This window comes from Macaca nemestrina, chromosome 15, assembly GCF_043159975.1.
Source record: "Macaca nemestrina isolate mMacNem1 chromosome 15, mMacNem.hap1, whole genome shotgun sequence".
Taxonomy (NCBI): Eukaryota; Metazoa; Chordata; class Mammalia; order Primates; family Cercopithecidae; genus Macaca; species Macaca nemestrina.
In genome coordinates, this window is record NC_092139.1 from 23,342,406 (window position 1) to 23,355,398 (window position 12,993).

Here is a 12,993-nt window from a genome sequence, read left to right on the forward strand (position 1 = left end):
TGCATTCATTTGTATATGTGTGTATACACACAAGTGCATACATAAACATGCATATCCATATCTATTTCTATACCTTTATGTGTATGTATGTGTGTGTATAAATACACATGTACACCTAACCATGAGTTAACACTGATACCTCCAGTTCATTCTAGCACCACAGATTTTATTTTAGTTTTCCTCCTTTCCATATTTATAATTTCCTTCTCCAACAGTGAAAGCCCTTACTTTTGCTACCGCCAGTATCTTTACTCATTTGCTGAATCCTAGATTAAACAGAAAGTAGTTTGAGGATTGCTAACCTTGCAACTATAGAAAAGAAACCTACTTTGAAGTGTGTATTTAAAACACTGTACATACTTAGCAGGATGTAACCCTAAGTGGCTGGGGGAGAGAAAATCTTGCATGTTTTTGGTAATAATGTTTTAAATGAGTTGTAATGGTATTGGTTTTCTAAAAATGTTATATTATGGGACAAATCAAATGAGTACTGATATTGGTGTGGTTGAAAATTGAGTTTTTCAACATGGTTAAAGAAATACAAATGTGAGGTTGATGAAACTAAAATCCCTCAATCATAATTTGAACTAAACATATCAGTATGACCTCATGATGTATTTTGTTTTATATATGCATATGTTTATATACACTGTGCACACACAAACACTTCCTATATTTGCCCACTGAGTAGGCCCTGGAAACCATGACCATCCCTAGTAGCAGGGACCACCCCTAGGACATCCAGATTGTTTTCTGTAAGTTTTCTACTCCTATCTATGACTAGACTGTTTCTCAGCCACTTGCCCTGCAGCCTGGCAAGAGAGAGGAAAAATTAGCTATTCCCATGCTATGAAGACCTTTGCTCTGGTCTTCCTGGTGACTCTGCTGTGCACAGAGAGCCCAGGGTCTGTTCTGCTGCCCATGCTTGGTGGCCTCACACATAAACCCTTGCCTGCCAGCTATGTGATCCTTCCTCAGTGGGGTCTGGATCTCCCAGGAAGTGACCAGCATTGTTGAGTCTAAGAAAGTTACAGTGGAGAACAAGTTCAGCCCTCCCTCATGCCCCAAGAACAGCTTGGTAAACCAGGATGTATTGGTTCATTTTCACACTGCTGATAAAGAAATACCAGAGACTGGGAAGAAAAAGAAGTTTAATTGGACATACAGTTCCACACGGATGGGGAGGACTCAGAATCATGGTGGGAGGCAAAAGGCTCTTCTTACGTGGAAGCAGCAAGAGAAAATGAGGAAGAAGCAAAAGCAGAAACCCCTGATGAGCCCATCAGATCTCATGAGACTCATTAACTATCGTGAGAATAGCATGGAAAAGACCAGCCCCCATGATTCAATTACCTCCCCCCCGGGTCCCTCCCACAATGTGGGAATTCTGGGAGATACAATTCAAGTTGATATTTGGATGGGGACACAGCCAAACCATATCGCTCTGCCCCTGGCCCCTCCAAATCTCATGTCTTCACATTTCAAAACCAATCATGCCTTCCCAACAGTCCCCCAAAGTCTTAACTCATTCAGCATTAACCCAGAAGTCTGCTGTCCAAAGTCTCATCTGAGACAAAGCAAGTCCCTTCTGCCTATGAGCCTGTAAAATCAAAAGCAAGCTAGTTACTTCCTAGATATGATTTGGATACAGTTATTGGGTAAATACAGCCATTCCAAATGGGATTAATTGGCCAAAACAAAGGGGGCCCATGCAAGTCTGATATCCACCAGAGCAGTCAAATTTTAAGGCTCCAAAATGATCTCCTTTGACTTCAGGTCTCTCATTCAGGTCATGCTGATGCAAGAGGTGGGTTCTCGTTGTCTTGTGCAGCTCCACCTCTGTGCCTTTGCAGGGTACAGCCTCCCTCCCAGCAGCTTTCATGGGCTGGCATTGAGTGTCTGTAGCTTTTCCAGGCACACAGTGCAAACTGTCAGTGGATCTGCAGTTCTGGGGCCTGGAGGATGGTAGCCCTCTTCTCACAGCCCACTAGCCAGTGACCCAGTAGGGACTCTCTGTGGGGGCTCCAACCCCACATTTCCCTTCTGCACTGCTCTAGCAGAGGTTCTCCATGACAGCCCCGCCCCTGCAGCAAACTTTTGCCTGGACATCCAGGCGTTTGCATACATCTGAAATCTAGGTGGAAGTTCCCAAACCTCAATTATTGACTTCTGTGACTCTCAGGCTCAACACCATGTGGAAGCTGCCAAGGTTTGGCGCTTTCACCCTCTGAAACCACAGCCTGAGCTGTGCGTTGGCCCCTTTCAGCCACGGCTGGAACAGCTGGGACAGGGCAACAAGTCCTTAGGCTGCACACAGCACAGGGACCCTGGGCCCAGCCCACAAAACCACTTTTTCCTCTTCGGCCTCCAAGCCTGTGATGGGAGGGACTGCCATGAAGGTCTCTGATATGGCCTGAAGACATTTTCCCCATGCTCTTGGGGATTAACATTAGGCTTCTTGTTACTTGTGCAAATTTCTGTAGCCAGCTTGAATTTCTTCCCAGAAAATTGACATTTCTTTTCTATCGCGTAGGCTGCAAATTTTCCAAACTTTTATTCTTTCCTTCCCTTATAAAACTGAATATTTTTGACAGATCCCAGGTCACCCCTTGAACACTTTACTGCTTAGAAATTTCTCCCACCAGATACCCTAAATCATCTTTCTTAAGTTCAAAGTTCTGCAAATCTCTAGGGCAGGGGCTAAATGCCACCGGTCTCATTTCTTAAACGTAACAAAAGTCACATTTGCTCCAGTTCCCAACAAGTTCCTCATCTCCATCTGAGACCACCTCAGCCTGGACTCTGTGTGGTGGCTCTGACCCCACGTTTCCCTTCTGCACTGGTCTAGCAAAGGTTCTCTATGAGGGCCCCACCCCTGCAGCAGACTTTTGCCTGGACATCCAGGCATTTGCATACATCTGAAATCTAGGTGGAGGTACCCAAACCTCAGTTCCTGACTTCTGTGACCCTCAGGCTCAACATCATGTGGAAGCTGCCAAGGTTTGGCGCTTTCACCCTCTGAAACCATTCCATATCTCTGTCAGCATTTTGGGCAAAGCCATTCAACAAGTCTGTAGGAGGTTCCAAGCTTCCCCACATTTTCTTATCTTCTTCTGAACCTTCCAAACTACTCTTCCAACCTCTGCCTGTTACCCAGTTTCAAAGTCACTTCCACATTTTTGGGTATCTTTTCAGCAATGCCCCGCTCTACTGGTACCAATTTTCTGTATTTGTTCATTTTCATGCTGCTGATAAAGGTATATCCAAAACTGGAAACAAAAAAAGGTTTAATTGGACTTACAGTTTCACATGACTGGGGAGGCCTGAGAATCATGGCAAGAGGCGAAAGGCTCTTCTTATGTGGCGGTGGGGCAAGAGAAAAATGAGGAAGAAGCACAAGTGGGAATCCCTGATAAAGACATCAGATCTTATTAACTATCACGAGAATAGCACTAGAAAGACTGGCCCCTGTGATTCAGTTACCTCCCCACTGGCTCCCTTCCACAACACATGGGAATTCTGGGAGATAAATTCAAGTTGAGATTTGGATGGTGACACAGCCAAACCATATCACAGGATATGCAAATTTTGGGCACCAAGATGAACTTCAGGCTTTCTTATTGCAAGGAGGACCTCTGTAACACAGTGGACCAAGTGGTAGGAGGTGCCTGGGATCCACCCTGCTCTAATGGTATTTTCCTGTACGCCCCAGTGGCCTCTTTTCTGTCCCAGTACTTACTGGGCTTCTTAGTCTTTGGGTCACTTTAGTACTGAATTAAAGGAATTCTGGTGTCATTTTCAGCCATGAGGTTAGGGGAAGAATGTGGGCAGGGTATGGATGGAGGCTTCCATATCCAGGGATTCTGGCACTGGGTGAGCCCCTTATGCGCAAACATAGAATTCCTGCTTAGACTTACCCCTTTCTCTGGGTCCAGTAACTTCAAATCCAACTCAAACAGCCTGGCCTCAGACATGGGGGACACCCATTGCTTGCAATTCTGGACTCCAGGATCAAGATCATACGGCAGGAGCAGAAGTACAAGGCTCCAGTCTTGCTCTGCCACTAACTCACAGAGGAGCAAGGGCCACATTTCTTACTGCTCTGGGCCAAGATAAGGAAGGGCCCTGGGTGTCCAGTGATACCCGCAGGGCTCACTCACATGGCATGGCCACCTCTTCCTCTCGGTGTCAGTAATCACCCCTCTGCTTGCTTACTCAGGGGAAAAACATTTCCACTAAAAGAAACTAGGACTCCTGGAAACAAAATGGCTGAAGCCAGGTCTGGACAGGAAATGTATAAGAGGAATGTAGAATATGTTGAAAGCAAGGGAACTATCAAAAGACTACTAGTCTTTGATATAACATACAAACATGAATGTACACATATCCATACCTATTTCTTTATCTGTGTATGTGTATGTATATGTGTGTATATATACATATACACCTAACCATGAGTTCATAATGATACCTTCAGTCCATTCAAATACCACAGAGTTGATTCTCATCTTCGTTTTTTCCACATTTGAGTAGGTCATGTTGAAGGAACTCAGGAGCCAACTTAGTGAGGCTCCTATGGGCCAAATGTAAACAGCAATAAGAATAATAACTGCAGTTCAGTAAAACATGGCAGATATATTTAAATGCATGCCTTCATTGTATCACATAAAGAAGTAATTTTAAAAAAAATTTCATTGCTCACTTTTTGGGATGTTATTTTGGAAACTGATTACATAAAGAGATAGCTTGCCCCGCCTATATGAACTGTACATTAGGGTAGCCCCTGATGAATTAACAGATCTAGGCAATGATCATCAATTCAAAAGAAAGATGACCAGATACCATGTGCCTCTTGATGGATATTCAGATGCTCAAATCCTAAGCTGATCAAGTTCCAAGGTAGAACTCCTAGTTCAGAGAAAATACAGGGAATAAAGGTACCTGTTCAGTGACACAGCAGAAATGCAGTTGTTTTTAAGTGTGGCAAATGATAATATATATTTTATAAGAGTTTGTATCTTTAGAAATGTGTATTGAAATATGTAAGGATGAAACAGTATCATGCTTAGGATTTACTTTGTAACAATCTGGGAGGGTGGAGTGTGGTAAAAATAAACAAGATTGTCCATAAGAGGTCATTACACTGTCCTGTATTTTTGTCTATGTTTGAAAATTTCAGTAGCAAAATTTTAAAAATAAACTTTCAGTGCTACCAGCTCCGAAGCATATCTTCCAAGAGGACAGGACAGCATCCTGGGAATGTGTGCCACTCACAAGGTGCCTTGCACAGACCACAGCGGGGCGGGGGCACAGGATGGGACACCATGTCCTTCTCGTTGCTTTATCCCTGGCACACAGTAGTCAGTACACAATGGGAAAAGAAATGAATGGCCACGGAGGTGGCAGTCAACCTTTGGGTATGAACTGTGTTCTGAAATCAGTCCCGTTACTTGTGACCGAGAGCTGGCCACTCACACCACATGACATGTAAGCACTCCCCTATTTCCAGGGCTGCTGCCGTTTTATATATATGGTGACGTGATGTATATGACCCTCCTTCTTCCCAGGCTCAGGCCCGATGTCACCGCATAGGCCAGAGCAAAGCCGTGAAGGTGTATCGCCTCATCACTCGAAATTCCTACGAACGCGAGATGTTTGACAAGGCCAGCCTAAAGCTGGGTCTGGACAAGGCTGTTCTTCAGGACATCAACCGAAAGGGCGGCACCAATGGGGTGAGTGTGATGGGCCTACTCTGGAGTCTTAAGGAGCATTGGTCGCACAGCCCAGGCGGGCTTCTCTTACGGCTGTTTCAGGGTTCACTTTCACTGCATTGAGCCAGCCCTCACATCATTATTGGGTAATTCCCTACAACCAGGCATGATTCAGAATCAGGTCTCTGTGTTTTCTAGGTGGTTAAAGAAAATCTGTAGAAGCAGTTATGAGGTAGGATTGCCCAGCTTGGTGTAACATTTCAGTAAACAGTTTTTAACTGTGCCCATTAGAAGCTAGTAGATCTTAACATTGTATTTGTATAATTTAAAAAAAAAAAAAAAAAAGTTTAAAAAAAAAAAAACCTTGAATTTGTTACTGTGCCTTATCTCATACCTCAGACTTTGAGCTTTGAGAGTGTACTCGGCCCCTAACAGTGCTCGGCGTATTAGAAACATAAAGTGCGGGATGGTCAGTAAACAAATGAATAAATTAGCAGCTTAAAATAAGGCAGTTAAAGTATTTTTCCCCCTCTGAGGGCATAAGAATTACAGCTAAGATTCTTAAATTGTCTTAAAGTATAGGCAGACAAAGCAGAATATCTCCTTAATCTCTGGGCTCAGGGCATCAAAGATTGGATGCTTAAACCTTCTAAATGAGTTGTCTTTAGTCCAGATGTTCCATATCCTCTTAGCTATGCATATGTTACTAAGTATAATACTTCAAGTTAGTCATGCAGAGAGTCATGGAATTCTCTCTTGTGATTGATATAAAGAGAACCAGATTCTTAATTAGAACCAGAAAAGGGTGTTTGGAATCCCATTTCCTGTTTTCCTCAAGAGTTGAGAAGATCACATTTGTCATGGGATCTTTTTTTTTTTTTAGTTGAGAAATGACATCATTTACAATACTAATATATGTATTTATTTAATAATGAATAAATCATTGTTCTGCTTGTTTGGTACATCTGGAAGTTTTTAAAGATACAGGCTTTAACTAAAATATAAAGATGTCAAAAATACCATCTTCAATGGTGCATAGTTGTAGTGGCTTGTGACATTTGATAATAACCAACGTCCTGAAGAATGTTAGGGACCTTGGATCATGTGCTTGGCTTTATTTCAGAGCTGCCTATAGAGGACTGTCTGCCTGCCCTCCCCAGAGTATCGCATCTGGGTTTTCACTAGCTGAAGTTTGTTGCCCACGTCCTTTGTTCTTCTGACATGCAGTTCGTGGAGGAACTATGCACTGAACCACAAAAACCAGATTTGAGGCTGTTTTTCTTCTATACATTTTCCACTTTGTGAGTAGCCTTTGGTGACCTGTCCAGGTACAGCAGCTCTCAAAAATGGAGGTGGAGGACCTACTCCGGAAAGGTGCTTATGGAGCCTTAATGGACGAAGAAGATGAAGGTTCCAAGTTCTGTGAAGAAGACATAGACCAGATTCTGCAGAGGAGAACGCACACCATCACCATCCAGTCTGAGGGGAAAGGGTCCACTTTTGCCAAGGTACAGGGCCTTCTCCCCAGAGCTGTTGGGGGTGGGAGAGAAAAAAAAATGTTTATTCTCTGAAACCCATTAGCAGGGCTTCCCTTTCTCTGAATGCAAATCCTAGAAATTGGCTGCAGATTTAGTCTGTGTGCCTATCTAAAGATATAGATCCTTAGAGGAGGAAGGAAGTCTGAATAGGGAGTCAGGGGCTATACAAAGAAAATACCACTCCTCATCTTTGAGAGCTGATCTTTAACAGACAGAATAAACACTCCTATTCCCAGTTGGCTCTATTTGCAAGGACTGCTCTGAAACCTTCCAGTGGACATCTTGATTTCCTTATAGACCACTTCTTGATCACCGATAGAGAGTGGAAGCTCCAGTGAACACTCCATTCCCCAAACTCAAGCAATTAGTTTGTTTATTTAATGGGAAAGAGATTTTACTTAAAATTCCCAGCTTCTAGTCTGGGTGCCTCTTTTCTCCGCTGTTGAGGCCACTGGATTTAAAACTTAGATCACTCTCAGGTTTCCGTAGCCACAGCCACTGCTGAGTCCTGTGAGAGCTTTGTGACCTGTTTGATAAAATCTCCTGTTTGGTGACACCTGGAAGTTTTTTAGTGGGATGTTCTGTGTTTTATAAGGAGAATATGGGTGAACGATCCCTTGTCTCTACACCTCATACTGCCCAGCCCAGTACCTTTTCCATAGCAGACATTTGGTAACTGTTGCACTGAAAAAAAATCTAGAAAAGTTTTAAGAGTTAACTCTTTCATAGGGAACTAGACACCAAGTGGCACATTGCCATTGTCTTCCAGGGTTTGCCTTCCTGCTACCAAGCTTAAGCTCCAAAAAAAATGATCCTTTCAGTTGAAATTGTAATTTGCTCACCCAATCTTTAAAATAAAAGGAAAAAAAAAAAGAATAACCTTGAGATTTTCACATTCATTTTGGAAGCCCTGTTAAGGGTTTGATTTTGAATGCAAATAGATAATAGACTTAGGTTTCTCCTGTATTTGAAGTAACGCTGGTGTTTTATTAGTTTGTACTGTGTTCAAGCACAGTTTATTAATTCTTGTCTTCTTCACAGGCTAGCTTTGTGGCTTCAGGAAACAGAACAGATATTTCCTTAGATGATCCTAACTTTTGGCAGAAATGGGCTAAAATAGCTGAACTGGACACTGAAGCAAAGAATGAAAAGGTACAGCATAATAATATTTTATTCCATGGAACATTCACTTATGTCATACATGATAGTAAATTCCTACACAGCTCAAGTCATTATTTACTCTTGAGTCTTGGTTCTTAAATGATATTTGTACCATACTTAAAATATGCCTGGCGCATAGACAACACTCAGTAAATCTTAACTGTTGTCATTTTTAAATGGCCATTCAGTCTGTTGGGCACCTGGGAAATTAGATGAAGGCAATTAGAACTGGAACCGGACACAGGGTCAAGTTCAGGCCTCTGTCTCAAGCCAACATTCTGTCCCTTGCATGTGACTATTTTATTTCTATTTCAACACTTCCTGTGAGAGAAACTTCACACATAATAGGAAGAAGGAAAAAGCATGACAAAAGTTTGTTGGCTTTACCTCCATTCTTTCAGTGTCTCGTGTTTTCTTAATTCTAAACATGAGAAAGAGAATGGACTTTGGAGTGAAACCAGAGTATGCCTTTGGATGAAGTACTTGACCCCCACTGAGATTAGTAGAAGAGGAGTTGGTGAGGCCCACACTGTGGGGTTACAAGGTAGCATTTGTGGATATAACTGGCACCAGTGCCCAGCCCACTGTGAGGCACCTGTTAAATGTTGGTTTCCCTTCCTTCATCTCTGACCCTGTCACCTCACTTCAGGATGAGTGTCTTCTCAGGTAAGTATTGAACTCTCATGGTTCCACAGACCCAGGAGACAGTCCCTCCTTGTAGCTAGCTAATTCAGTAACCAGCACCCAACCAGAACCACCACAGGTTGCTTAATCCACCCTCTTTTCTCCTATAAATAGAAATGCTGATTTTCTTCGTTTAAGAAGATCCTACAGTCCCCTTTAGTAACCTGTTCTAAGTGTTTCACAGTGTCACAATCAAGAAACTACTGTGTGTGCAGGACATTGGGTCCAAGCCGGGGAAGAAAGCACGGTGGCTCTGTAGCCAGGCAGAAGCAATTGGAGCCTTCTTTGTTGGGAAGCACAGTGATCAAAGCAGGGATAACACTGGACATTTGTTATCTGGGCTGTGTGGAGTACTCAGGAAGTTAGCCTGGCTTAGGAAAGAGGTATAGGGGGAAGGAGTGAGGAGCAGGAAGCAATGGAGACTATAGAAGACACATGGCCAGGGGAGCCATCAGAATGACCGAGGCTCCTGAGCTGGAGATGGTATTTTCGGTGAAAGGCAAAGGGTTAGTGGATAGAACCAGTCGAAGGCAGATAAATATGCGTTTGTCTTCAGAAAGTTGCTGAGCAGATGGAATTCTCTGGCTTGTCTTGTCTCCAGAGTGCAGACTGCTCTCTGCATGCTGGGCAGAACAGCTGGGTCTTCACCACTCCAGGCTTTCTTAGCAAGAGCTGACCACCACTTTGGTCACTGGGGGGGCCTTGCCTGCCCACACCCCGGGTAGAATGACTACAGAAAGAACAGATGGTGACAAGTAGCACTGGGGGTCAGGGAGCACGCCAACTTGAGCAAGTCCCAGAGAATCCTGTCTGCTTGTCCTGTGGTCATGGAGACAGCAGGTGTGCTGGGAAGAGCACTTCGTGCTGGAGGATGAGACGGGCATGGTTCTATCCCAAATGTGTCCTGGGGATACACTTATGCATTGTGATAGGAGTAGAGAAAAGAGGACTTTCTTCCCAGTAGTCCTCTCCATTTCTAGGAAAGCTTAGTGATTGACCGACCTCGCGTGAGAAAGCAGACCAAACACTACAACTCGTTTGAGGAAGACGAGCTCATGGAGTTTTCAGAGTTAGACAGCGACTCAGATGAAAGGCCTACGAGATCCAGGCGCCTCAATGACAAAGCCAGGCGCTACCTCCGAGCGGAGTGCTTCCGGGTAGAGAAGAACCTGCTCATCTTTGGGTGGGTATTGGCTCTGCTTGGTTTTGTTGTTGTTGTTGTTGTTGTTTGTTCCCCTCTGTTTTTCAGTCCCCAAGGTTTGTCTAGGATGTCTCTCCAGTCACCTTTGGGATTATAGGGCAGAGAGGGATCTGTTGGAGCAAGAGAGAACCATGCCTTCTGCCCAGAATCCCTCAGTCACCATATGCTCTGCAACCACAATGCAGACATGCCATGGTTTTCTCATATGCCTGTCACAGCAAATCTCTGGTACTAATTTGCTGTCTGGTACTGATTTCCTGCTTCCCCCCATCCCCCAAGGATATATGAGGAGTCCACACAACACATGTTATAGTCAAGGCATGATTCGTGCGGGGCTTTGACTCTGGTAGAAATCAAAGGTTCAGCTTCTGTGAGCTCATCATTGCTTTTGAATAATGCTGCTGGACTCTTTAATTCCAAATTTATTCCCTGCTCCCAGTATTTTGGTCCCTCCGTGTTTAACATTGTAGTGGCCATATGAAGTTCTCAGTGTCCAACATCCACCTTAGTGATATTTAGTGTGCTACAGTCAGGTGGTCCTCAAAGGCCTTTCAGGACAAAGCCGTTGGGATGATTAACAGACCTACAGAGAACAAAAGCATGTATGGCTCTTGTTTCTTCTCCTGTGGGGAAGCTGCATGCATGGCCTGGCCCATCCTCCCTCCAACACCTGTCTGTATGTCCACTGTCAGCTGGGGCCGGTGGAAGGACATCCTGACTCATGGCCGATTCAAATGGCATCTGAACGAGAAGGACATGGAGATGATTTGCCGTGCCCTCCTGGTGTACTGTGTCAAGCATTATAAGGGGGACGAGAAGATCAAGAGTTTCATTTGGGAACTGATCACACCTACCAAAGACGGGCAAGCCCAGACCCTCCAGAACCACTCAGGTGAGAGGTGGCAGGGCCACACCTAAGAAGCACAGATTCCCATGCACTTCGTTCCCTCTTCCTCTGCGGGGCCATGTTGCTGTGCTTTGGTAGACTTCTCTTTCTCAGGTGTTTTTCAGAATGTTACCAGTGGGAAAAGATGTTGCTTTCAGTTCTGCCTCAGAATCTCCCAGTGTTACCTGTGATATTTTGTTTAAGTACAACTGGGCCCTCTTAAAGTTTCCCACATCTGGTCCTGCCCACTAACCTGAATCTCACATGGGATCCCCCTCTGAATTAGGGATGCACACCCAGTGCTCTCTGACTTGCCTTCTGCATTTCACCATCCTGTCCCTGTCCCACCTCTGTCTGTGCCTTTTCTTGTGCCACACTCCTTCTTCCCTGTCCTTGGTTAAGGCTCCCCTTGAAGTTTCAAGTCAATTACTCCTTTTCTCCCAGCCAGGTTGTAGTTCCCAAAGGGCACAGGTTGTGTTACACCTTTCTTAATCCTCACAGGGTACTTGGATTCTTACTGACAGACTAAGTGGTCCTGGAGTTTGTTTACTAAGGAGGAGACCAAGTGCATGGCCTTCCCACCACCACCACCTATGGGCTAAGGAGTAGAGTCTGCTATCCAGACCACAGCCCAACTCTGTTCTAACAAACCCCAGTCCAGCTCTGTTCTAAAACTCGTGTTTAACCCCCCTTGGCTATCCACTTGCCCTATGCTCTCTTTCTGTTTCAGGCTTGTCTGCCCCAGTCCCTAGAGGGAGGAAGGGGAAGAAAACGAAGAACCAGCTGCTAATCCCAGAGCTAAAGGATGCAGATTGGCTGGCCACCTGCAACCCCGAGGTGGTCTTGCATGATGACGGCTATAAGAAACATCTCAAACAGCACTGCAACAAGTGAGTGTCCCTCCTCCCATACCCTGTTGGCAGCCCGGCTCAGACTGCTTCGATTCCTGGGAACGTCACAGGGAGACCGCTTCATGCTCTTGTGCTGCTTCCATGCAAGGTCTAGAAAGACAGGATGCGTTATCTGTGGTCTCAGCTGGGTCAGAATTCATGTTACAGGTCCTGTAACTCCTTTAACAGTACCTCTGCTCTCCCACAGAACCTGGCCCCTCTGCCATCGCATTGTATATACCCCTGAGGATTTTTCTGTTTTGACTCTCAAAAACCAGTCAGTTCATCCTCTGCCCCTGAGGTCACATTAACAAGGGCAGAACATTGTGGCCTTAGTCGCTGCCACTCTCAGCCTCCTCTTCCAGTTTGCTGTTGCCATTCATGGCCTTCAGTTATTTGATAGGCATGCATTTGAGGTAGTATGCTTTGTGTCTGTAGGCTAACAGCTGGGGGCAGCAAAAAGAAAACAGTATTGAAAATGAAACTTTGTTCACATGTAGTTTAGTCTTGGGGACTTAGGGCATTCAGCAACAAAACAGTGGCAAGTTTGCATATGGATATTTGCACCACTGTGCAATATATCTGACCCTTGGAAATTATCTAATTCGTGTCAAAGTCATGCAAGAGTTATCTTCCCAGAATTCCTGGTAGGCAGTGTGAGGGCCTCCGGTTGCACACCTCTGGTAATCAAGAATTTATTACCTTATAGGTTAAGAGCTTTTGCTTGGGTTTTCCCATCTCCCTGTAACATCTTCTTAATGATTCTGTAGTTGTTGGGTTGTGTGGTGTTTTTTTTTTTCCTTTTACAGATAAAGTTTAATCCTTTCCCTTGATCACCTCAAATACTTGAAGATAAGTCTCATGCCCAATACTGTAATAAAAACTATTGTACACAAAAGTACAAGCTCTTCAGAGACAGCAG

At 44.4% G+C, this 12,993-nt stretch overlaps 1 protein-coding gene across 8 annotated transcripts in view; it reads left to right on the plus strand.

Moving 5' to 3' along the window:
- The window catches only part of LOC105496364 (chromodomain helicase DNA binding protein 6), a 214,516-nt gene that overhangs the window by 152,303 nt on the left and 49,220 nt on the right, over window positions 1-12,993 (plus strand). For all 8 annotated transcript variants that reach the window (XR_011613333.1, XM_071079296.1, XM_071079297.1 and 5 more), the window contains 6 exons: window positions 5,568-5,732; window positions 7,040-7,219; window positions 8,291-8,401; window positions 10,075-10,277; window positions 10,988-11,187; window positions 11,912-12,071. Coding sequence is in view for 7 of the 8 variants with exons in the window: in XM_071079296.1 (XP_070935397.1) it covers window positions 5,568-5,732; window positions 7,040-7,219; window positions 8,291-8,401; window positions 10,075-10,277; window positions 10,988-11,187; window positions 11,912-12,071 (1,019 nt within the window). In the remaining variant the exon portion in view is untranslated. The remainder of the gene's footprint in view (window positions 1-5,567; window positions 5,733-7,039; window positions 7,220-8,290; window positions 8,402-10,074; window positions 10,278-10,987; window positions 11,188-11,911; window positions 12,072-12,993) is intronic.